The sequence below is a fragment of the Notamacropus eugenii genome, chromosome 2 (genome assembly GCF_028372415.1).
Source record: "Notamacropus eugenii isolate mMacEug1 chromosome 2, mMacEug1.pri_v2, whole genome shotgun sequence".
In the NCBI taxonomy this organism is placed as follows: domain Eukaryota; kingdom Metazoa; phylum Chordata; class Mammalia; order Diprotodontia; family Macropodidae; genus Notamacropus; species Notamacropus eugenii.
This window is the reverse complement of record NC_092873.1, coordinates 233,880,956-233,908,211: the sequence shown is the minus strand read 5'-3', so window position 1 is coordinate 233,908,211 and position 27,256 is coordinate 233,880,956. Positions and strand designations below refer to the sequence as shown.

At 39.6% G+C, this 27,256-nt stretch overlaps 1 protein-coding gene and 1 long non-coding RNA gene across 3 annotated transcripts in view; both read left to right on the top strand.

The window, feature by feature from the left end:
- The window catches only part of LOC140526940 (utrophin-like), an 82,049-nt gene extending 72,726 nt beyond the window's left edge, over positions 1 to 9,323 (top strand). Inside the window, exon 15 of the mRNA XM_072643564.1 lies at positions 5,860 to 9,323. Coding sequence (XP_072499665.1) covers positions 5,860 to 5,884 — 25 coding nt within the window. The 3' untranslated portion in view covers positions 5,885 to 9,323. The remainder of the gene's footprint in view (positions 1 to 5,859) is intronic.
- Positions 9,324 to 17,697: 8,374 nt separating this feature from the next.
- Positions 17,698 to 25,888, top strand: LOC140526938 (uncharacterized). Of its 2 annotated transcripts, none has more exons than XR_011974608.1 (2): positions 17,698 to 19,886; positions 24,825 to 25,888. It is a non-coding gene; the product is annotated as an uncharacterized lncRNA (long non-coding RNA). The 2 variants fall into 2 exon arrangements; XR_011974609.1 differs by having other exon boundaries at positions 17,698 to 20,507.
- The last annotated feature ends 1,368 nt before the right edge of the window (positions 25,889 to 27,256 follow it).

The window sequence follows — 27,256 nt, the reverse complement described above, 5'->3', positions numbered from 1 at the left end:
ACCTAAACGTTGGAATCTCTGCTCACATCCACCCCTCCAAAAGCAGGGATCTCTTGTTAATCTTTTTCTTTTTTTCCCATTTGTCTTTCAGCCTCGTAATTCAACAGAAACTGTTTACTCCAGAGTTACCAATACTCTATTTATTGCTAAATTTCTTAAACTTGTACTTTTTTGACCTGTCTCAACATTTGAAACCGTTGGCTAACCTCTCCTTCTTTGTACTTTCTTCTCTCTGACTTTCTACCTACTTCCCCTACCTCTGAGTTAATTCCCTTTGCTGTTTATCCTCCATATCGCATTACCTAACGGTGATTTTACCCCCTGGCTATATTGTGGGCCTTCTCTCTCAATGCTGCCTCAGCTTGTTGACCTGATCGGCTCCCATGGAAAGGACCTAAGGAACAAGACTAGATGGAAACAATGTCTTTTTCCTGTCTTGTGTTGCCAGCTGCCCATTGAACATTTCAATTAGATGTCCTGAAGGCATCTTGAACCCCTCATTTCCTTTTTTTTTCAAGTCCTAGTCTTAATAATATTTTATTTTTGCTTCAGTTGCATCTAAAGATAATTTTCTTTATCTTTAGCATTCGGTTTTCCAAAGTTTGAGTTCCAAATTCTTTCCTTCTCTCCCTTCCTGAGAGTAAGCAGTCTGATATATGTTACATATGTGTAATCATGCAAAGCATATTTCCATATTTGTCATGTTGTACAAGAAAATACAGACAAAAACCAACACACATGCCAATAAAATAAGTGAAAAATAGTATGTTTCAATCTGCATTTAGCTTCTGTCAGTTCCTTTTTCTGAAGACGCATAGCATTTTTCATCATGAGTCCTTCAGAATTGTCTTGGCTCATTGCATTGCTGAGAACAGCTAAGTCATTTACAGTTGATCAGCACACTGTATTGTTGTATCCGTGTCCAATGTTAGACTCACTTCACTTTGCATCAGTTCATGTAAGTCTGTACAGAGTTTTCTGGATTCATCCTGCTGATCATTTCTTAGAGCATAATAGTATTCCATCCAATCATATACCACAATTTGTTGTGTCCTAATCTTTCAATGTCCCTTCCAACACTTAGCATTTTCCTTTTCTGTCATATTAGCCAATCTGATAGGTAGATATGAGGTATTATCTCAGAGATGTTTTAATTCACATTTCTCTAATCTATAGAGACTTAGAGCATTTTTTTCGTATGGCTATAGCTTTGATTTTCTGAAAACTGCTTGTTCATATCCTTTGACCACTTATCAATTAGGGAATGACTTGTAACCTTTAAAAAAATTGACTCAGTTCTCTACATGTTTGAGAAATTAGAACTTTATCAGAGAAACTTTCTCCAAAAGAAAAAAATTTCTCAGCTTTCTACTTTCCTTCTAATCTTGACTGCATTGGATTTGTCTGTGCAAAAACTTTTTAATTAAGTGTAGTCAAAATTATCCATTCTGCATCCCATAATGCTCTCTGTCTCTTGTTTGGTCATAAATTCTTCCTTGTCCAGATCTCCACATTTCCTAATCAGAACTCATTATCTTTCCTCCTACCCCCCAACTCATCTTCTGAATTTTCCTTTTCATGTTGATAACACCATAATTTATCCAGACAATTCAGCTTCCCAATGTCGGTCTATCCTTATCTTCTCTTATACCCCATACACCACATAAATTGTTTGTTGCCAAATCTGTTTTAACAGTATCTTTTATTTTTTCCCCATCTCTTTACTTACATGACCTGTTTCTGGCTATCATCTCCTTTTACCTGGACTGTTGCCTCTTCAACCAGCTTCCCACCCCAAGTATCTCCTCATCACATCCTATCCCCTCATAATTTTCCTCCCTTATTTAGCAGACAGGCCAGTGACTTTCTAGGGTCAGATCTCCTTTGTTTCACTTTGCCAAACGTTCACAACCTGCCCCCAACATTCCTTTCCAACCTCATTATGCATTAATTTTCTTCATCATTTCTTCCCGATTGGACTATCTCCTCCTGCCATTCCCCACCGGAAGTGGCAGTAGTGCTCTAGTGTTGCAATGGCCAGTTTTTCAGAAATAGCCAAGAGGTCTGAAGAAGAGAGAGAGAGAGGAAGGAGTCCTTTGGTCTAGGTTTCACATGTGGTACTTCAGACCAGTGGGTGCTGTAAACCTGATAGGCTCCCAGAGACACAGGTTTGAAGTTTTCATCAAAAGTCGTGTTGGAAACATCATCAAGGCCACCTTGATTTGCCAAGCCTGGCTAGAGAGAAGGACCTGAGGGCTAGCCCAGAAGCCACTTGCCTGAGGCCAGTAATCCTGTCCCCAGGCTCCATGGCCTGTCTGCCCTCACATAGCTTTCTCAATTAGCTTCCTCTCTTTTCCTCTTATTAACCCTCTATCTCCTGACTCCATCCCTTAGCATGCTTAGCATGCATTCCTTTCTCATCTCTACTTCTTAGAATTCCTTGTTTTCTTCAAATCTCAGCTCAAGTGCCATTTTCCACAAGAAGTCCTACTAGATTCTCTGCCCTTATCCCACGCCCCAGCTATTTATGTTTTCTCCCCAAACCCATTACCTTGTCTATATTTTATAAATATTTTGCATTCTTAAAAATTCTGATTTCTGCCAGTTCAGAGACTGTTTAAATTTTGTCCTTGAATCCCCAGTGCTTGGCACATATTTGAGAGGTGATAAAGGAATATCAATTAATTAAAGCCAAGAAAAGTTGAATGTCTCCTTTACAGACATGCAAAATGTAGAATGTCTTATGTGCAATAAGGAAACTTGGATTTGCATTCCTTTATGCAGATCTCTTAGACCTTTCAGGCTTAGACTTGAATTTCCTCATCTGGAAATAGGTAATAATTACATGACTTATCTCGCAAGCTGATGGTGATAAAAGTACTTTGTAAACTTCAAAGGGCTATGGAAATATGAACTATTATTTTATTACAGAAGAAAAATAGTAGGACGTCATAAAGTGTCTCAGCATGAATCATTTGAGTCCAGTTCTCTTCTCAACTATATTTAAAAAGGGTTACTGAATAGTCGCAGATCAGCCTGATTAAATACCCTGCAACAAAGAATGGATATACTTTCTCCATACAACATTACACTGTATTGTACCACTCTGCAGAGCCAATTGAATTTGGGATTGTGCCACATGCAATAAGAGAAGATTAAGGTTGTCTTAAAATTAGCTAGTGCACTATGATCTAAGCCAGTCTTGTTTAAGAAGATGGGATGAGAAATGAGGTGTTTTTCTCTTTCTCTATTCCCCTTCATTCAGTTGTCTCAATCATTCCTTCAAGTGTATGAGGAATTTTTACTTTACTTGCCTAAATCCAATAAAGACCAGGGCCTTATAGATTGGGCATACGTTAATTTTCTTTTCTCACTATTTAATTAGAGACGTCTTCCCCCAGTTCAATCAGGAAAGTGTACTTCCCTGCCTCTGAAGCTTTTCAAGCAGTTGATCAGAGAAGTGGCCACTTGAATAAATGGAACAGTAAGCTCGTCTTGGTTAAATTGGTACAACTTCAAAAGCAAACAATGTATGGGGAAGACACAGAAAAAAAACCAAAACAGGGCAAGTTTAACCAAACCTAAAGCCATTCTTTAATAATATTTTTGAATACTTAAGGCCTTATCTTGTTTCTACTTTCTGTCCTGTTAATAATCTTGAAAGCAGCCAATCTAATAAAACTCCCATATTAAAGAGATGCTAGTTTCCAAAACAAATCTGGAGGCAATTATTGACACTACAAAAGGTTTCTTTGTCTTACATCTATAAGGTTCTTTCTAAGTTTCCAGTCCCCAACATTTCAAGAATTACTTGATTATCACCAAACTGGTTGTTGTCCTTCGTTCTCGAAGAGGACCAAAATGACATTACCATGATAAAATGACATTTCTGTGTGTCCGACTGTGGCTGATCAGACCAATATGAGCTTGGAATGCTCTACCACAGATTGAGCACAGATAGTCCGTGTGAACATTGGGGGTGGATGCTCCAAATTTGCGCATCCCACATTTACTTTGTGCTGTCTTGATTCTGCTTTGCTCATAGAGTATAGCACCCTTTCTGATGTGGGCACACCATGCTGAGCGGTCCTGTGCCAGTGTCTCCCATGTCACACAACCAATTCCAAAGTTCTTGAGAGAGACCTTGAGAGTTACCTTGCATTGCTGCTTCTGACCACCATGTGATCGCCTATGCCATGTGATTTCTCCATGAAACAGTTTTTGGCAAGCGTACGGTGCAGTGGATAGAGCCCCAGTACAGGAGTCAGGAGGACTCAAATCTCACCTCCAACTTTTGACACTCACTAGCTGTGTGACCTTGGACAAGTCACCTAACCCCATTTGCCTCATGCTGGGTCATCTCCAGTCATCTTGATGTGTATCTTGTCACTGGATTCAGATGATTCTGGAGGAGAAGTAAGGCTGGTGACCTGCACAGTCCTTCCTCAAAACAAAGTTAAGTGCAAGTCATGTCATTATTTCTCTGATAGCATGGTCTTCTTCATCAACAAAGGATGAACGAACACACATTTTGCATTTGAACAATGTGGTTAGCCCGTTGGAATTGTGCTCTCTGAAGCATAGTTTGAAGGCTTGGCAGTTCCGCTCAAGCAAGGACCTCAGAGTCTGGTAGCTTATCCTGCCAGGTGATCCTCAGAATCCTCCCAAGACAGTTCAAATGGAAGCAATTCAGTTTCCTGGCATGGCACTGGTAGACTCTCCATGTTTCACAGGCATACAACAATGAGGTCAGCACAATGGATCTGTAGACCTTCAGTTTGGTAGTCAGTCTAATACCTCTTCTCTCCCAAACTTTTCTTTGGAGCCTCTCAAACACTGAGCTAGCTCTGGCAATGCGTGCATCGACCTCATTGTCAATGTGTACATCCCTGGAAAATATACTACCAATTGTAAGTGAACTTTTCCACAGAGTTCAAAACTTCTCCATTTGTTGCAACTGATAGTTCTACATATGGATGGTGGCTGAGGGAGCACCTGTATTTTCTTGCTGTTAATTATTAGGCTACATTTAGCACAGTCAGCAGTGAATTGATCCATACTTTGTTGCATTTCAGCTTCAGAGGTTGCATTGAGTACACAATCATCTGCAAACAGAAAATCATGCACCAACACTCCCTCCACTTTGGTCTTAGCTTTGTAGCCTTTTCAAATGGACGAACTTACCATCAGTACGGTAGTTGACCTTGAGACTGTGTTTATCCTCATTGAAATTATTTGATAACATGGCTGAAAACATCATGCTAACAAGCATGGGAGAAAGCACACAGCCCTGTTTCACTCCATTGGTGACTGGGGAGGCACAAGAGCATTGTCCACTATCCACAACCTGGGCAAACTTGCCATCGTGACACTGGCATACAATACTGATAAACTTCTCTGGGCAATCCAATTTTGACATAATTTTCCCTAATTTGGGAGTGTCAAAGGCCTTGGCCACATCTACAAACATTGTGTACAGAATAGGAATCTGAATCTCATTTATGTTTTTCTTCTTGTAACAATCCTAAGAAAAGATTTGCGTGATGGTGTGGTGGTAGGGGTGGTATAGGAATAGAGAGCCAATAGTTTGTATAGTTGAGAGTCTCATCTCCCTTCAATACTTTTAGTCATTTCAGTTTGACTTGAAATCTCAAGTGTGGCACATGCTACCTGAAGGAAAGTATTACACCTTTCTTTGGTCTTCAGTATTCTCATCTCTAAAATGAGGAAGATGGACGAAATGATCGGAAAATCTCTTATAGCTGAAAACTCCACGTTCCTTATTTTTGTTTTGTGAACCTTAAAGTGCCCTATAAATGGGAGTGATTATAATTATTATTTCCCATATGTTCTTAATAGGAGGAGAAGTTCAAACAAGCTCTAAAGAGCTGCCCACATGGTGTGTATAAAGCCTCTTGGACCTGACAAGTTGTAATAAAAATAGAAGATCTGCATTATGAAATTGCTGCATCTGCATCAAACATGTTGTCTCCAGCAACTGATAGGAACCATTCGTTGTACCAATATTTGAAAGCTAAGAAAACTTTACATAACTGAGGAATTACCTGAGCCTCCTGTGGAACCTGGAAGGCATCTATTCTATCTGTCAAGTAGGTGGTGAGTTGTTTCTCCAGCTCAGTTAGGCTTTCCTGCAAGACCTGCAACATGTGGTCAGTTTCCCTCATGGTCTGTAGTTGCTTTTCCAAAGAAATTTGTCTGAATTCTGCCTATAGAGGAGAAAAAGTATTAAGAAACTCAGCAGACACTCAGTTAGGTATAACTATCAGAATACAAGAGCATCCACACATTCTAGGTCACAAAAAGAAGAAAGAGATGCCAAAGCATCACCGCTTAGAGAGCTATGACTTGATTTAGAGACGTAATTAACATCCAAGAACATTCATTGAAAAGATGCTATTGAGTTGTAACAAAAAAAAGATACTTGTACTTTTCTCTTAGCAAACCATAAAAGACTACCCCTCAAAACATTAGATTTCTTCTATAAACAACATTAAATAACAACAAAGTATAAGAATAAAGATCGCAAAACATAGAGACAAAACAATTGGCTTCAAATTCTGGCTCTGTTAAGGAAAACAGAATGACTTTGGGAAGTCATTTTTATGAATGAAAGGCAGGAAAAATATGAGTTACCATTGGCCAATTTTTTCAGGTACTGTGTGATATGAAATTTCAGAGTTATCTTGACTTTCATTTTTTTAAATTATTTGATAATTGAACATTCTTTGATACAGTTCTTAAAAGTTTACAATATTCGTTATTAATAGTTAAAATTTTTCTTAAAAATTATTATTTTTTTCACTATTAGCAGATGGCTTTTGGTCTTACGTATTTGTATTCATGATATATCTTGGCTATCTACCCTTATCAGAGAGATTTGATTGAAAAAAAAAAGATCCCAGTTGACTGCTTCCAATTCTTAAACTGTATGCATTAAATTTGTTTGTGCAAAAGCTTTTTTATTTCACATAATCAAAATTATTCATTTTATCAGGTCAGTTTCATCTATTCCTTATGTTAAGAATTCATCTACCAACTGTAGCTATGAAAGGTAAATAAGATCTCCTAATTGTGCAACATTCCATTGGTATTATCTTTCATATTCAGGTCACGTATCTATTTGGAAATTATTCTGCATTATTGTACAAGATATTGGTCTAAGCCTAATTTCTACCAAACTGCTTTCCAATTTTCCCAGTAGCAAATGAGGGCTCCTCTCCTTATGCTTTCACCTTTTCCATACATAAGTAAGTGAGCTCCCAGTATTTCTGATTAGACCTTGTCAAGTCAACTGCATTGATACCTTTTTTTTCTATTTTTTGAACAGTAAAATATAATTTCACTGACAGCTGCTTTATAATGTAATATATATATTTTATATATACGTATACATGTATATATAATATAATAACATAATAAGAAGTGCTATTCTCTCCCCCTCAATTTTTTGCACTATTTACCTTGATATCTTTGGTCATCTGTTCTCCCAAGTGAACTGTTACAACTTCAATTAGATTTGATAAAGTATCCGATTGCTCATTCTTAATTATCAAATCATCAAATGAACTCTGGTAATATTATCACCTTTATTATGTTAGTATGACCCAACAATGAGCACTGACTGCTCCAATTATATTATCTTTTGTTTCTTGAAGAAACATTTTTATTCCAAGCTGTACAAATATTAGCTGTGCTTTGACAGAATAACTCCAAAATATTTTATACATTTTGTCGTTATTTTGAAATTTACTTTCTGTTTGGTCCTTCAGACTTTTTTTTTAATTGTACAGAAATACTGTTGATTGTGGTTTTAAAGTGAAGTCTGGAAATTCATTGAAGGTACTCGGTGCTTCAATTAGTTTCTTTGCTAATTCCCTGGAATATTATAAATAAATGATCATATCACTAACAACTAAGAATAGTCATGTCTCTTCTTTGCCTCATTTTATGAATTTAATTTCTTTCTCTTGTTTTACTGTTATTGCTAACATTTCTAGAACTGTACTGAAAAATGGGTGCGTTGGTCAGGGATAATTTCTATGGTGTCACTAAAGCACATTATTGTTATTTGGGGTTTTAGATACATGTTTCCAAAAGTAACAATTTTATAAACATATGTAAAAATTATGGTTTGCAAAATGCTCAAGATAGGGAAAAAATGACATAACATAATTCTATGAAGTTTTTCAGGTAAGTAAGTTTCAAGGAAGCATATATAATTCCAGTATCTTATAAATGCTTATACATGTAAAATAGTGTTTTGCTCAGTGTTTGTTTTAGATCAAGGAAATTCACATTCTGCTTTTTTCAATACATTTTATACATCGTTACTAACATCTGCTGTCAAAGTTTAAATACTTCTACCACTTAATAGTGAAATGTAGCTTTCCCGTTATCATACAACGCACAGAAGTATATAATGAAATATATCTGTACTGCTGACAGGTAAGGCACTTAATGATATATTCACATGTATCATTGATCAAGATGATTTGAACTCTTTGTTTTTCATAGGAACAAACACTATTTAACCTTAATAGCTGAATAGAAAAATGCATTTTGTCCAGTTAAGAGTATAAAGTTCTATATGTGTGTTAATGAGAGTTAAAGATCTTCCTTGCCCAGTAATAGCCTTCATGTGGAGCCCTTTCAGGGAAGCTTGATCAGGGGATGTTTGTTGTGTAGGAAGGTCCACAGTTTTTGTTAATTTCTGATGAGGCACTGGGTCATGAAGGTCATGATGCCCTCTGGCTCTGAAAATTGTATACATACTCTGAGGTAAGGTTTTCTTTTGGGGCTTACTATTTGAAAGAAGGTTCATGTGCCAGATGAGACTCTGGATAACTGATAAGGAGCCCCCCTAGCTTTGAAAAGCCAGATGCTGGCACTTCTCTCTCTAGTAACTATGTGTGTATGTAATGGTCAGACAGTTGGATCTGCCTGTTGATCTCTGATGTATGTATTGCTTATGGTCAGACAGGTGGAAGCTTCTCTGCTTATATTTTCTCTTTTGGTGAATGTCATTAAAGTAGAATTTTAAGTTGCTTTTCTTAGAACAGCAGATCTAAGAACATGTGCCAGCAGATCATCCTAGATGTGTGTCAGGATGCTTGCTGTTACAATATCCAAAAGCAAATGAAGAGAATGTTTGAGATAAAAATAATGTCAAAGTTCTTTTGATTGATGCAAGAAGAACCCAGTCAGGTCTACTTTATGATTTTGCATGACTTAGGCTGACCACTACCTACATGGTAAAACTTTATTTTCCTTCATTGCTCTTCCTTTAAACTGAAACAGTAATTCATCATCATCATCATTTACGAGTACTATGTATTCTTACCAAGTGACTCAATTCTTCATATCGGCTATTGAAGGTCTCTAACTTCTCACTGATTATGTCATCAAGAATCCCACCATCAATTAGAGTCTGACCAAGTTCACGGATCTGAGTGCGGTTATCTGCTGGATGGCGTCAAACTGATTCCAAAGACTAAATAGGAATAAAACAAAACAAACTTATGATCTGAGGAGTGACTTCATTTCAAGGCTTTAAAACGCATTCCATTTCTTGTATTGCATTTTGTCACATTTCAATTTACTATTAATAGGCAATCTGTCTTACAAACTACTACCAATTTGGGAAAGTTACCTTCAACTCATCTCTGACTTCCTCATCGTCCTACACCACTAATCTAATCTAAATCATTTCATCAACTGCCTGCATTACAATTGTCTTCTCTGCCAACAGCATTGGCCACCCCATCCTCAAATACTCAAAGAATAAAATAAATTGATTGATTGGCTGCAGTGTTATAATACATTTTCCCCCAAATCAGGTCATGTTAGAGATAAACTACATTATGATAAAGTCATTCTGGTACAATTGCCAAGTAACTCTACTCATCTAGGAGGTTAGAACTACACTATAGCAATTCCAAAAGACAAATCAAATGGATGTTTGTTCCAGTATAATAACCATTCTCAGGAACAATAGTTGTATTAGTTTTGTATGCTTGGTTTTTTCACCAGACCCAATTTCATCAGTACAGAGAATTCCTAATGAAAATCCTCCCACAGCAACATATATCACACCTTTTCTGCCATTCCTAGTTTAAGAGTTGAAGGGGGCAGTTCAGAAATTCAATGACTTGCTTAGGACCACACAGTCAGGATGCAAGACTTAAAAGCGGGTCTTTATGACTATGTGGCCAGATGTCTAACCACTATCTACACTGTCTCTCATAGTTCTATTAGTAATAATAAAAATTGTAGAAAGGAAAGTAAAAGTCATTCAGACAACTCAGTTTTATCCTAGACTATTTTCATTTGCTTGGTAGTTTCTGACAAATTATTTCTTGGCCTTTGATTCACAACATCTCAAATGTGATTGTATGAATTGCTACCTGCCTCTCACACAGGGATCCTGAGATGATTAGCAGGCCAAGAGCTCTTTTCGCACACACGTAGAAACTGCTACATCCTTCAGCAATAGTAAAAGCCAATTATGAGAATTGCAACTTTCCAAGAATCAAAATTACCCTATAAGAAAATGTCTTCTTTATTTTAGCCCAGGATGAATCTGAGAGTGGTAAGACAAGAGGAAATTTTATTCCTGTAGCCCCTTCTTGTGATTGGTCAAAATACTTTCTCCTTTACTCCTTCAACTTTTCAACATCCAGTATTCTCTATTTTCATTAGAATAGAAACTCCTTGAAGGCAAGAGTTACCTTTCCTTTTTCCTTCTATTTGTATTCCCAGCACTTAGTACAGTACAAGTGCTTAACAAATCTTTGTTGACTTCTTGACTGACAAGTTCATGTCCTTCTCTCTCATATACCTGTTTGTTTTTCATATTTAAATGTTTCCCTTGGCTTCTAGGTTTTATCCCCTAAAGGATCTTTAATTGACCAGAGCACAATTACTAAGTATTGTAAGGGAGGGAAAAAGGGAGAAGAAGGGAGTGGGGGAGAGAAGGAGAGAGAGAGAGAGAGAGAGAGAGAGAGAGAGAGAGAGAGAGAGAGAGAGAGAGAGAGAGAGGTGGGGAGAGAAGAAGAAGAAGGAGGAGGAGGAGGAGGAAGAGGAGGAAGAGGAGGAGGAGGAGGAGGAGGAAGGAGGGTGGGAGGAAGAAGGGAGGAAGGAAGGGAGGAAGGAAGGGAGGGAGGCAGGGAGGGAGGGAGGAAGGAAGGAAGGAAGGAAGGAAGGAAGGAAGGAAGGAAGGAAGGAAGGAAGGAAGGAAGGAAGGAAGGAAGGGATGAAGGAAGGAAGGAAGGAAGGAAGGAAGGAAGGAAGGAAGGAAGGAAGGAAGGAAGGAGAATAAAAAAACCACTTGCCAAGAAAGATGAGAAACCAAATGACATGGTTCTGGTGGAAGAGGAAAGGGGGTCGCATGATTGTCATCTGTGGTATTTAGCATTTTCCTTTCTCTATAGTATTGAGGGATTCCCAGACCCACCCCACTCACACAGTCCTGTACTCTGTCCTTCACTGCTGGACAGCAGTTGGATGGCAGTGGCATGCAGGGCATTTAAGGGTACTGAATACTTATTTTTATTCCTGTCCATATGTAATTGTCTTCCTCCCTGGAAGGTCTATCGCCATGGATTATTTTAAGGGGACTAGATGTCCCTAGGCGTGTTAAGACAATTCTGGTTTTTTCATGTTGGTTTCCTGGCTCCTGGGAATTCCCAGGAGAGAAAAAATTCTTGGCCTCCATCAAAAAAAAGTGCATAACTTTGGGAAAATGTCTGAGACTGTCCCAGAAGAACTGTGAGGAAAAAAAGGAGTCACTCAGAAAGTGAGAGGAAGTACAGTAGGTAGAATAATTCTCCTCTGGACATTGAACCTGTCACAGAAGCTGGAATTTGCTGTTACATGTTCAACAACCAGCTCTCTGGTAAAGAGTATGTAAGTAGGATGCACAGTTTCATCTTCATTATGAACATTTTCTCCATTACTTTATTAAGTCTAGATAATAAACAAAACAAATCAAGCCCTGATCTGGAGCTTTTGCCAATTCCTGAGGTATAAATACTTAAACTGAAAATTTAATACAATCTGACTCCAGTATAAAACCTTTACTCTCATACTTCCCTGCCCTGTGAGTATGGGCAAGTTATTTCCAGGTCTCACTTTCTTCATCTGTAAAATTGGAGCGACACTTGCCCTTTATTGTTTCGTTGTTGTTCACTCGTGTCTGACTCTCCATGACCCCATTTGGGGTGTCCTTGGCAAAGATACTGGAATGGTTTGCTATTTCCTTCTCCAACTCATTTTACAGATGAGGAAATTGAGGCAAACAGGATTAAATGACTTGCCCAGGGTCACATAGCTAGTAAGTGAGGCCAGATTTGAACTCAAGAAGATAGTCTTCCTGGCTTCATTGCAATGCAAGGACTTAAAAAAATTCTCACTGGTCTTTTAAGGCAAAATGTCTTCCTCATCCAGAGAAAGAACTATGGAATTCAGTCGCAGAATGTAGCAGATCATTTTCTTGTATATTACGGTTAGGTTTGTTATATGATTTCTCCCATTCTGTATAAAGCCTTTTCTGATTCTCCCAGTTGTTAGTATTCTCTCTCTTAAACTACTTTACATTATACATACATATACACATATATAAAGCCTTTTAATTGATAATATTTAATATAAATTTTAGACTTTAATAAGGGCCAAAGTTTGAATTAAGAAGAGCCTGGACCTAATAGTATCCTTTGTTGAGAGGATGCCTTTTGGTGGGCAAATGGGACTTCCTTATCAGACCCTTCTTCTAGCATCCTAGTGTTAAGAGAAAAGCACAACTACCTTGGGGTGTGACTTCAGCTTTGTCAAACTCTGTTAAGTCAAACAACTTCAAAGGCCTGTTTAGGACAGGATGTCTGTTATCTGGGTGATGGGACTTTTTCCTTATCTTAAATCACAGAGACATGCTATGGAAAGAAGATGCCCATAGCTTGGGATCATAAAACCCAACTGAGGCCACTTTGTTTCCAATGTGTTTATCTAAGAGAACTCCTTCCTCATGGTAAAATGTACTTAAGACAGTCAATTTCTGTACTGAGTCAGCCAGTTCTGATCCTGGCTCCTTAGCGCTATGTAACTGTTAGCTTTATGGGGAATTGATTAATTAATTAAATCCTAAAATGTATGCGTTTAGCCTGTTGCCTTTTCTCTCTAACCAAGTTTTCAGATCAACATATTTGTTACAATTAATGTACATGTGTATTTGGATTTACTAACACCTATGCTGTTTATTTTGTATATACTTCTTATCATCCCCTTCCCCCCCTTTAAGTCAGAAGTCTCATTGTGAGTAGGGACTTTCCTTTTTTTGTATTTGCATCCACAGCAGGTACCACAGTGCCTGGCACATCATAGAAACCTAACAATACTTGTTTATTGATTAAGATCTCTTACTACTTATAAAGCAGGTAGGAAAGAGCAGAGGACACGTAATATTAGACTTCTTTAAGCCTCCTAAATAAAACCTTTGAATCAAGTAACTTTTTAAACTCCCAGTCTTTGACTTACTCCCTGAGACCTAGTTCCTCCTTTTTTTTTCTTTTTGTTTTGGTAACTTCTTGACTTTCAGCCTTTGGTTTGTTCTGGACCAAGGCAAGTTTCTGACTTCCTGGTTCCACCCCTGGAAGGCTATTCTATGGTACCAGTGAACCAGTGATTCCCTGATCCCTGCAGTATCTTCATCTCTTGACTCCTGGATATCTTTCTTATATCAGAACTTGACAGCTGCCCCATAACTACTTAGCCCCCTGCCTCACCATCCCACACAAGCCGCCACAAAGAGACTAATGAAATAATTATGCTCCAAGCCTTATATCCCCTACTAGCTAGAAGACTCCAACTGTGATCCCTCGGCCTCAGACTATAAGTTAGGATATACTTTTAAGATGTTGTTTCTGACTTCCAAAATGAGGAACCTGGCTTTAGCTCAAGTTGAAAAATCTTTTTCATCACCTCTGTGTTTTGCCTTTACAATGACTTAAGGATCCATGTGTGGCAGGTAGAAAGGAAAGTCATGTCACATAGCAGCAAAATGTGGACAAGCAGCCAAACAGTTATAGCTTTTCTTAACCCTTGAGTTAACTCTAATTTTCATGAAGGCCACAGTGTCCTTATTCTATCTTAGTGCTTGGGCACAGAAGAAGAACATCACTGCCTACAGCATAGTGAAGAGTTAAAGTTTCAAAAGAAACATTCTAACACATTGACAGAGAGAACTCTCAATCAACTTTCTATCTTTACCTAAAATAAAAAAATTCCATTCAAGACATCAGTTTGATGTCAATATCTTCTAGAGTCTATGTGAATCTTACACATCCTACGTCATATAACAAATCTATTGAGAAGTTCATACTGTGATTAAGAGATGACCACATGATGTTAGAAATACCAAGTATAAGTGTCTCACTCCATGAAAGTTGCTCCATCGTAACATGTCCTATAATCTCATGAAGTGGGCGGTGGTGAGCTGAGCGTAATCCATCAAATAATTCCTGGTTTCCTCTGATTGCTCATGCTAAACTATTATCTCCCAAGTCAGAAAACCCTTTAAGGTTGAACCAGCCACTGCCCTGCTGCCAAATGGAATCATCCTCTCAGTCCTTCAAAAGAAACCAACTCTTAACAAAAGCACAGATTTTTCAGTTCACTAACCCTTATTCCTCCCCTTGTCACCGGACAATACACTCCATCTTGTTTCTATCTATCCTCAATTTCTAGTTGTCAATAATCAATAAACTTTTTTTAAGAACCTGCTATGTATCAGGGACCATGCTGACCACTGTGGATACAAAGAAAGGCAAAAGACAGTCCCCTCTTCTCAAGGAACTCTGTCTAGTGGGGGAGAAACCATGGAAACAAATACATTAACAACTATATATAGGATCAATTGGAGATAATCAACAAAGGGAAGGCTCTAGAATTAAGAGAAGACATTAGTACAGATGTTTACAGAGGTGGAATTTTATCTGTGACTTGAAGGAAGTTAGGGAAGACAAGGGAGAATATTCCAAGTATGGTTTGTCAACCTCTAGAATATTATAAGCTCTTTATAGGACATAGATCTAGAAAGGAACTAGATCACAGAATCCCACTTTAAAGGGACCTCAGAGGCCTTCTAGTCCAACACTTACCTGAAAAAAAATGACCTCCGTGACATACCTGACAAGTAGTCTTGTAACCTTTGTTTGAATGCTTCAGGTGAGGCGGTAGTCAGTAAATTGTTCAGTCAATAAGTATTTATTAAGCACCTACTATGTGCCATGCACTTATTTTAAGCCCTAAGGATGTAAAGAAAGGTGAAAGATAGAGTTCAGTCAATAAATATTTATTAAGCACCTACTATGTGCCATGCACTTATTTTAAGCCCTAAGGATGTAAAGAAAGGTGAAAGATAGATCCTTCCCTTGAAGAAGTTAATGGGAAGTCTATATAAACACCTTTGACTAGTGCAAGTGCTTTGCAATCATGTCTCAACATACAGTCTAAATTTGCCTCTTTGTAACTTAACCTATTACTTCTAGCTGTGTCTTCTGGGGTTGAGCAACACAATTTTAGTCTCTGACTCATGACAGACCTTCAGATGTTCAGAGAGAATTATCATATCACTCACAAGTCTTTTCTTCTCTAGGCTAAACATCTCAAGGTTCTTTAACTGATCTGTGATATGCGTTCCACAAATATCTATGAGTCCCTGCCATGGCAAAACATTAAATTAGGTAGTGAGGGAGCTACAAAAATGTAACAGCAGACACCCTGGCATGCCCTGGCCTGCTGCACAGGTTCTTCGATCTGCTTTTCTAAAAGGTAAGCAACTTTTAAGGGTTCACCAAGCTACTTAATTATAGTCACCAGAAGGGAAAATATAAGCAGAGAAATAAAAAACCAACAGATTGGGCTTCTAACTGTCTGATCATAAGCCATGCATACATTATAGATCAACCGCAAGATGCAACTATCTGACTATTTATGTATATGAAGCACCACCATCTGGGTTTTCAAAAGGGGAGGGGTGGTTACCCAGAGTCTCATCTGGCACATGAACCTTCTTCTAAGCCCCCAAAGCAAAACCTCACTTTAGAGCATATATATTTTTTTCAGAGCCCTAAGGGACCCAGTACCTCAGTAACAATTAACACTTAACAAAACAGTTGCTACACAAACAAGCCTCCCCTAATCAATCTTCCCCCAGTGGGTTCCACCTGAGACCTATTAACGGGTGGGAAGATCTTCATTAACAGAAATGTCATTAACATTATAAAAGATGAGTACTTACAGACCCTGATTTAGGAGATGGGGAATAAAGTAAGCACACAAATAGCACTTCAGAAGAGCCATGAAATTTTAATTTCTTAGGGTAGTTGAGAATCTCCAAGCTAGATGTCGAAAAGAAATTATAAGGAACCTTGGATTATTGTATGTATGTATATCTACAGAGTTCCTAGAAGTAATTTATTAGCAATATTGGAAATATCCTGGAAAAAGTAAAGAAATCTGATGGATTTGAATGCACTACCTTAAATGCAACTCGTTAGCCTGAGAACATTATAATAATGAAAGCACACTGGGTTTAGAGTCAAAAGACCTGGGTTTGAATCCTTACTGAACTACAGTTATTCTGTCCACAATGTGGGGGGTTACTGGTATGACACTACCAGGATCTGGAAACTCTGTGTAAAACTTTTTGGTGCTTCCTTTGTACTAAAAAGAAATCTGATTTATGGGGAGTTGACAATACCTTATTGTAAAATTGCAGTTGGTATTCTATAATACTATGCATATATTTTAAGCAATTCTGAGTTTCTAAGCTTTTTCTGGCTTATCTGTTGGCTTTCTTGTCAGCAACTTTTGCAAAACTTCCCCTAAAAATTCCCCTTTAATTTCTTATGCTGTCCTACCATATATCAAAACTGTGATGGGGAAAGTTGCAATGTGGAAGGGATAACTTCTACCTAGGTGACCTTGAACAAGTCACGTCTCTCAGGGCCTCATTTCTTCATCTATACAATTAATGACACTTTTCCAGATTAAAAGCCTATGATCCTATTTTAGACCCCTACATCCCTCAATTTCCTCATTCCTAGAAAAGAAAGGAAAATAATATTCCTTTTCTCTCTGCACTGCTTCTAAAAAAGCTCAACATTTCTAGACCATGGGTCAAAAAAAAAAGTGACTGATGTGATTGTGAGTGAGAGAGATAGAAAGGGAAATGTGTTTGTAAAATGAGGTCTTCCTGATCACATATTGGAGCAACTTGTAATGGTTCTCAGTTTGGTTCAATACCTAAAATGATTTCCCATCAATCCCAGACTGTCAAAATTCTTTGCAAAAAACACCTTATCATTCTTCATCACTTTACCAGAAAAGACAAGAAGATATGATAAGATTTTGGCAAACCCTTAGAATACTTCCTAGACATCAATTTAAAAAAAAATTTTTGTTTACAAAACTCACCGAATTATAAAAGCAAAGCTATCTTTCAAATTGTATATCTCCTCGAAGTTCAATATTAAATTATTAGTGCAGGAATGTTAACCATGTTATTAAAATTACGTGTATTCATACATAAATATGCACATATTATATATTATATTCACACATATAAATAAGCATTGTATTGAGAAATGGTATGACGTAGTTTTGTTTTTCAAGATCACCAGACATAGAAATGGAAAACTGGGTTAAATCTCATCTGTATCCCTTAAATTTCAGGCTTCAGTTTACTCATCAGCAAAATGTTGAATTAAATGATCAGGGATCTCTTCAAGCTCTAAATCCATGATCCTATGTTTTATAACTTATGATTTACATATAAAACGGCATAAGTGACATCATCAGGTAAAGTAATTATCTATAAAAGGTAGTCAGGGCATGAAGGGAAAAAAAGGGATACTTGGGGGACAACTTGATTGCAGTGTAGGCTTCCTCAATATATTAAAATATCAAAGCACCCAAGGAAGGCCTCTAGCATGTTGAGTCCATCCTCTATGGCGGGTTTTCAGAAACATATAAACAAGATTTGTAAAGGGGGACCGTAATGGTAATTTGAATTGGAAAATCTTTCCTACTTATTAATAGATCTATTAAATCACCTGGAACCCTAAGTAATGTGGTTGGAGGAGCTTGCTGAACAGGCAGAACAGGAAGGGCAGAGCAGAACTAGGAGGAAGTGAGTGAGCACAGTCAGGGCAGAGAGGAGAGGATACAGGCAGGCGCACAGTTAGGCTCAGTCTCCTGAGCCTTTGCTTGTGAGAAGGCCCTGACCAAGGTGGAGGGAGGCTTGGAATGGCTTTGCTCCCTGCATTGATCATGTTTATTAACTTCTTGGTCACCATGACAGATTTGGCTTTCTGGTGTCTAAATAAATGTTTTCCTTCTGCCTTCTATATGGAGAGTCTTTTATATTTGGTGATTGAGAACTACCCCTGCATATTCATAGTCACCACCAGTGCTGTGAATATTTCCTTGGTGATACAGGGACAGGACATGAAGAAGCTGCAAAGAAAATGACCATCATGAGGGTATCAAAGTCATGAGTTCCCCACCTGGGGTCCATAGATCCCAAGGGATCTGTACATAGATTATAACGTGTCCATGAAGTTGGAGGAAGGAAAAAGTACATCTTTATTTTCACTAACTTTAAGTTTCTTTTGTAATCCTATGCATTCTATTTTCTGAGTTTATAAACATTATTCAGAAAAGGGTTCATAGGTTTCACCAGACTGCCAAACCGGACCATGATACAAAAAAAGTTAAGGATCCTGATCTAAGTGGTTTATAGACTAATGTATGGGATCCCTAACCTTTGTCTGATGGAATGGTTTTTAGAATTTCCCTGAAGTCTTATGATCACTGCCAGTCTAACACTGAGGCAGGTGAAGGCATTGTTGGGAGGGTGGGGGGTGAAAGATGGAATAAGAGTAGGGAAGGGAAAAAGAAAGTGAAAGGAGAGAACCATAGAAGCTGGAGAGTGAAAGTAACTAATTAGAAGGAGTCAGTCACTACACTTTCTTCCCTCCTGAAAGTGCCAAGAATTTTGGTGAGGGCAGCAACTATCTTGGTTTTCCATGAAGTAAGTCTTTGAGACTGAACAGAAGTTCAAGACTGACTCCTGAAGACCTCAGGTGAAAGGATTATAAAATGATTAAAGAACAATGGTAGGTTAGAAATGTAAGGGGCGCTGACCGCCACACCATCTGGGACACCACACTGACGGACATCAGGTAAACTGAGTCCGGAGCAGGGAAGGGTGAAGAAGATGGCGCTGGAAGGGACGGCCCCACCCCGGGTTTGTTGTTGTCACTATAGTTCCAGCTTGTGTTCATTTCTTTAGTTTCGGGTTTGTTTAGGTGTGTCACCATGGTTCACTGGGCTAGCTGGCAGAGAATATATAATCAGAGTGCTTGCTTGAATAAATCAGAGTTCCTTCTCTGACCCGCTCTCCCGCCTCATTCTCTTACTCGCCAGCTCCACAGGAGGACAAGGAGCCTGCTGGCCAGGCATAAGACTTGCTCCTCTCAGTAAGCTATGCTGTAACCATAGCAACTTGGCGCCCACCAACATGGAGCCACAAGCAGGGGGGAAGGAGCAGGAAGCTCAGCCAAGGGAAATTAGGTCCCTCAGGAATCTCAGCTGAGGCAATCAGGTCCCTCAGTCCCCCCCTAGTGAGTCAGGCTCTCCAGAAGCCTAGACAGTCTACAGGAGCTATCAGGACAGGGTCAAAGGCCGATGCCTGAGCGCGACAGGAGACAGTAGCCTGTCTGCCTCACCGAGTCCTCCAGCAAGCAGATCCGAGAAGTGGACGCAGGAGAAGACACGCACAATTCAGCTCGGTGGGAAGAGGTGTAACCGTGAGTAAGACTGAAATGGGGTAAAGCTCACAAAAGTTGAGTCAGGGTCAATACACAGCAATAACTTACAAAAAGATCAGGAAACATGGAACTACAGTAAGTTTGAGAAATATAAGGAAGTTCATAGATACCATTTGTGAAATCTGTCCTTGGGTGTCAGAACGACCTCCTATGAGTTTAGACTCTTGGGTCATTGTTGGAGAGCAGTTAACAGCTTTTGAACTCGAAAACCCAAATAAATTGGATCCTCACACTTTCTTCCTATATGACATGCTGAAGCATGTGTTCATAGAGGAAGACGGTGGCAAGGCAGTGCAAATGAGAACATTTACCACATCCTCAGAGACGACCAACTCTGAGTCAAGGAGTAGTACAAGGGACAGCAGCCCAGAAAGGCAGCCAGCATCCATATGTCCAGACTTAGAGTTGGAACAAGAGTTATGGCGAGAGAGAGAGACAGTTCGGGAACTGAGAGAGGACATGCAAGAGTTAACTGAAAAATTAAAGGGCTTGCTGAAAACTAAAAGGAGGGTTAGCTGGAAAAAGGAGTTCACTGATGGTGAGAAGGGAGGAAGCACAGAGAGTGAGAGAAGAGGAACAATTCTGCCACCTAGCGACAAGGTGAGAGAAGTACAAATAATTTTCAAAAAATCAGCATTACAGCAGACTCTAGAAAAGCTGAGAGAGGGTGGTGATTACACTAGCTTCAGGGAGATTGGCAGGGAATGGATAAGTGCGTTCCCTGTATTGGAGGATAAAGCAGAGGACGGCTCCGTGACGAGGACTCACGGGCCCATACCAGCCTTACAGATAGAAGAATTGTAAAAGGCGGTTACAAATTATGGGATAAATGCTCCTTATGTCCTCATAAGATTAAAAGAATTGGCAAATTATGTGTTAACCCCAAATGACTGGAAATTAACCATGAGAGCCATCTTGACTCCCAGACAATATGTTTGCTTTCTTCAGCTTTTGGCAGAAAAATTAAGAGCCATAGCAACATCAGGTAATGCTGGCAACACTACAGATGCCCAACGGAATTATGATATGTTATTTTGGGTCAGGAGAGTATGCGGAAGACATTAAGCAAATAGGATATGATCTAGAGCTGTATGAGAGGCTAGCCCAAGGGGTGGAGCAGGCCTTTATGCTGATTCCTGAGAAGGGTCCTAAGAAGGTATCTCTGCAATCACTGAAGCAAGGAAATGCAGAACCCTTCACTGATTTCTGTGCCCGAGTAACTGAGGTTGTCACCAGGACTATGGGTGAAGTGGAAGGTACTGCTGTAGTGATAAAGGACATCCTTTGATCAGGAGCTAATGCAGATTGTAGGAAGGCTATGCTAGGATTACCCAAGAACTGTTCCACTGAAGACATGTTAAATAGGTGTGAGGAGGTAGGATCTCAGACATACCTAGCAAGTGTACAGGCGTCCATCTTCGCAGGGGCGCTGAGAAATTATCAGGGAGCTGGAGCAAGAGTGAGATGCTTTAAGTGTGGAAAAATAGGACATTACCAGAGGGAGTGTAGAAACAATGCAGAGGGAAGAAAAGGACTTGAGAACCAAGGGAACAGAACACCATTTAAGAGTAAGCCAACCACACCCTGTCCAAAATGTAAGAAAACAGGGCATTGGGCTTCAGAGTGTAGGTCATTGTCCCCTCTCAAGGGTAGTGCTCAATATTTAAACATGCAGACGGGCGTCCCTCCAGCCCAGGAGAAAAAGAGGGGCTACCGGGAGGACGCAGAGACGATCCCACAGGCCACTTCAGAATTCAGGAAGAGGTACTGGACATTCTAGTCGGGGACATACAGTCAAAATTAATCAGAAGCCTAGGGAATTTCCTGACACCTCCATGCACAACAGTGTGGTTACCAACAGAGGAAATATACATCAACACAGAGCAAGAGATTTTCATTTCTGCACCAGCAAATGCTTACACAGGCTTACAGGCCGTAGCACAGCAACCACTGATTGGTACCTTACACAAGACCCTGATGTGCAACTCTAACAATGTGGAGGTGGAGGTGGATAGAGGGCAGCCGGTAGCACAATTGATACAAATGGATCATAACACAGAACAAACAATATATTGGACTCAACAAATTGGCAATCAGAGACCAATGCTTACCATATATATAGAAGGAATACCTAAAACAGGCCTTGTGGACACCGGTGCAGACAGAAGCATATTCCCTTTTTCACAATGGGAGTCTCAATGGCCTATAGGAGAGGAAGACAATGTATATGGCATAGGAGGCTCACAATGGGCCAGGGAGGTGGCCAGACCACTACGGTGGACTTTTGAGGACAGATCAGGAAAATTTTGGCCACAAGTATTGGAAGGGCTTCCCATAATACTATGGGGAAGAGACCTGCTTACACAATTAGGGGTAAGATTAACAACAAATTTTGGAACGGGTCCATTGATGACGATGCCGTGAGAATTCCACCACCAAAATTACCATGGATCTCGGATGAGCCCATCTGGGTGGATCAATGGACCCTAAAATATGAAAGTCTCACGGCCCTGAAAGACCTTATACAAGAACAGTTAGAGTTAGGACACATTGAGGAATCCTTTAGTCCTTGGAACTCTCCTGTATTTGTCATAAAAAACAAATCTGGAAAATACAGAATGTTGACTGATTTGAGAAAGATCAATGACATCATGTAGCTGATGTGTGCTTTGCAGCCAGGTTTGCCATCACCCAAGGTAATTCCCAGCAGTTATAAACTTTGGGTGATTGACATCAAGGATTGTTTTTACAGTATTCCTGTTTATACTGAGGATAGGAAAAGGTTTCCATTCTCTGTACCCAGTGTCAGTCTACAGAAGCCATACCATCCTTACCTATGGAAGGTACCACCCCAAGGAATGAAAAACAGTCCCAGAATTTGTCAGTGGTATGTAGACAAGACATTACACCCAGTCAGGAAGAGATTTCCCCAGGTGTTGATACTCCATTATACGGATGATATCTTGGGAGCTCATGATAACATGGAAATTTTAGAAATGACTTTACAAATGACAGAGAGAGAATTCCTCAAACAGGGTTTAAAAATAGCATCTGATAAGACACAGAAAGACCTGCCTATACATTACTTAGGACACACCATATTAGAACATCAAATCCATATTAAATCACCTGTAATAGATGTGTCTAAAATCAAGACTCTCAATCATATGCAAAAGGTGATAGGAGAGTTTCAGTGGATCAGACCACAATTAGGAATACCTACAGGTGAATTACACCCATTGTATGACATGCTGAAAGGAGATCCTGACTTAAATTCACCACGACAATGGACTCCTCAAGCGCTGGAGTGCATCTCCAAAATTCAAACAAAAATCGTAGAGGCTAGCACCAGGAGATATAGACCAACAGAAAATATGTATATCTCTATCCTTTTCATTGTGGAACTTCCCACAGGATGCCTTCACCAAGAGGAAGGGGTATTAGAGTGGATACATTTGAAGAGGGTACACAGTAGGTCTTGTGTCCCTTCCTGTGTACTAGTTGCACAAGTGGTTTACAAAGCAATTCAGAGAGTGAGGAAACTGATAGGAAGAGATCCTGATGCCATCTAGTGTAGATACAACAAAGAACAAGTAGAGAAATGCTGTACAGAATACCCAGAAGGGCAAGATATTATTAATGAAAACTTCAAAACAGGGAACATAAATAAGCCTCTAAGCATATACCAGGAAACACCATAGACATGGGCAGAGAAGCACCATGACACTCCAGTCATAGGAAAGAATGTATTTACTGATGCCACAAAATTAAATAGAGCAGCCACATATGTATATCAAGATAAATGGTTGCAGGTATATGATACTCCGTTCTCATCCACCCAAAAGAACGAACTATTTGCGGTCTGGAAGGCTTTAGAAATTGATGAGCCTATCAATGTCATTACCGACAGTAGATATGTAGCCACACTTTTACCAGACCTAGAGACTGCCTGCATATCAACCCAATTAGAAATTGGACAGTTGCTCGCGGAAGTCCAAAACACCATAAGAGGACGTATGTTCCCATTCCACATTTTACATATAAGATCACACTCCAATCTACCAGGGCCTCTAGCAGCAGGAAATGAGGTTGTGGATCGAGTAGTGTCAGGAGGTGTATACCTAGAAACCACTGAGGAAGCTCAGCAGGCTCACAATAAGTTTCATATATCAGCAAAATCATTAAGACATTTATATAAACTTACTAAGAAAGAGGCCCGAAAGATTGTAAAATCATGCACAACATGCATTCCTTTCCAGCCACCGATGCCATGCAGAGTGTACAATCCTAAGGGATCACATCCTAATGATATCTGGCAAATGGATGTGACTCACACAGCTTCATTTGGGAGGCTTAAATATGTCCATGTGTCTATAGACACTTTCTCCGGTTTCATCATGGCTACTCTACCCAGCGGAGAGGCAGTTAAGGACGTGTGTAGTCATATGCTTCAATGTTTTGCAGCCCATGGCGTCCCACAATTATTAAAGACTGATAATGGCCCAGCATACACTGCTTCAGCCTTCCAAAAATTTCTCTCAGAATTCGGAATCTCTCATGTGACTGGGATCCCCTATAACCCCACAGGACAAGCCATAGTAGAATGTGTGAACCGCACCATAAAACAATATGTCCAAAAACAAAAAGGGGGAGCTTCGTGACCCAGGTCCACAGCACATGATCAATTAAAATTGGCACTTTTCACTATCAATTACTTAAAATTTGATGAGCACGGTCTTACGTCTGCCATGAAACACATGGTCAGATCAGGCAGACCACCAGATGATTTTAAGAAAAAATTGGAATGGACACCTCCAGCCTCGGGACAGACAGCCATGTGGCGAGATCAGGAAGGGCAATGGCCTGGACCACATACCATAATAATTTGGGGCAAGGGTTATGCTTGTATCTTTACAGGAGACAAGGAGATTTGGGTACTAGTGAAAAGACTACGGGTCGTACAGCACCAGGAAGAAATCACAGGAATTCCGCCAGAGAAAGAAGAAGAAACTACAACGCCTGAGCCATGAAATTAGTCAGCTGCATCTTACTGCTTCTAGCAGTGAGCCAGGCCAAGGACCAGTATTGGACCTTTGGACATTAGTAGACATTTAAACTTTACAGGACTGGTGAAGGGCTATCCTTGGTGTTTGTACAAATAATGTATCAGTGGGATTTAGGGAACAATTGAAGATGGATCATGAATTTTATCAGGCCATTCAAATGTTAAGAAATGATGTAATAGCAATAGGGGATGAACTGCAGGCCATAGAAACACAATTGGCTTTAAGATGTGATTACAGATATCGTCATTTTTGTATAATGAACAAATTGTACAATGATACTGAATTTAATTGGGAAGAAATAAGAGCTCAGTTACATGGTTTAACACTCTCCAATGTTTCAAGTGAAATGAAACTGTTGGAAAAATTGGCATTGGATATAAATACTCAAGGGACAAAAAAGTTAATACCTGAAAATTCTGTTTCAGACATGATGCAACTTTTTGGTCATTCCACCTCATTGTTTAATTGGCTAGGTCCATTGTTGTCAGGAAGTATTGTTATCCCGATTGTTATGTGTCTCATACCAGCATGTCTCAAATGTGCCCTACGAACTGTAAAAGATACAATGAAGATGCTTAGTGAAAATCAGTTCAATCTGAGAGATGTACAAACCCGTGAAGGTCATCAGGTCTAAAACTAAAAGGGGGAGTTGTAAGGGGCGCTGACCGCCACACCATCTGGGACGCCACATTGACGGACATCAGGTAAACTGAGTCCAGAGCAGGGAAGGGTGAAGAAGATGGCGCTGGAAGGGATGGCCCCACCCCTGGTTTGTTGTTGTCACTATAGTTCCAGCTTGCGTTCATTTCTATAGCTTCGGGTTTGTTTAGGTGTGTTACCATGGTTCACTGGGCTAGCTGGCAGAGACTATATAATCAGAGTGCTTGCTTGAATAAATCGGAGTTGCTTCATTGACCCGCTCTCCTGTCCTATTCTTTTACTAGCGAGCTCCACAGGAGGACGAGCAGCCTGCTGGCCAGGCATAAGACTTGCTCCTCTCGGTAAGCTATGCTGTAACCATAGCAAGAAATAGTACGCGTTGGCACTCCCTAGCATAATGGTTACTGATGATGGGGAAAACCAGAAGGAAGTATCTGATTTGTCCTGTGTCAAAGAGCCCTTGAGGATTTACAAAGTCCAGTATCTATTTTGCCTTATAATTATAAATGAGAAATGGAGGGAGAGGTCTTCCTATCGCTGCTAGTTTACATCATCTGGGCCTCTGTGACTCTGTCCTCATTGACAAAACCACCTCTCAGGGAATCCTACCAGGTGTAAAGATCAAAGTGAAAGCCTACGACAATTTGTAATTCAGCCTGGGAGAGAACATCAGAAAACTCAACCTCAGTCTTATAGGAAGACTGCACGGGACCAGGGTCAGTGAGGTCATGATTTGAGGCAGTACAGTACACTCAGGGGTATCTTAACATTGGACATCAAAGTTGTAAGGCTCAGGCAGCTGAAGGAGAAAAAGCTTCAAATAACCTGTGGAAATGAGTTATGCTGTGTCTGGGTCTGAATTAAGAGTTTTGACCTTTACCAAGCTGAGATCTTATAACAGCTTATCAGTAAGGGGAATAAGTCCTATCATTTAACCAATGGAATCTATGTTATCTAGAGGAAAATAGAAAAGGCCGTGCTTCTCTGGCATTTTTGAGAGGAAGATAAAAGAAATCTCCAAGATTTCTAATGTGAAAGCCAGTATTCTAAGCATGAAACAATTTATGATTGAGGCAGAGAAAATATACAAAAAAGCAATGAAAAATATCACTTTGCAAAAAATCTGAAGTGGAATCTTTCAATTAGTCAGTCAAGAAGCGTTTGCAATGTGCTTACTATGTTCCAGGCACTCTGCTAAACACTGGGAATACTGAAAAAGGTAAAAATTCATCTCTGCCTTCAAAGAATTTACATACCAATGGGAGAGACAGCATATGTATACATGAGATGGCATATGTATAAATGTATACATGCAGACACAGTAGATGAAACAGAGTAGAAGATGCCTTCCTCAGTAGAATACAAGCTTCACAGCAGGAATAGTTTCACATTTTGTATTTGTATTTCTGGTGCCTGGTACATTAATATGTACTAAATAAATGCGTTTTAAAAAAATTGATCTACTGACTGCAAGCTTAATGACAATAAGAACCCTTTCCAAGGACAATGAGCTGTTCATTCCCTTTGATGTAGCCATCCTATTACCAGGTATAGATGCCAAGGAGGCCAAAGTAATCTCAGAGAAGAAGGCATTAGCATTTGGGGGATCAGGAATGGCCTCCT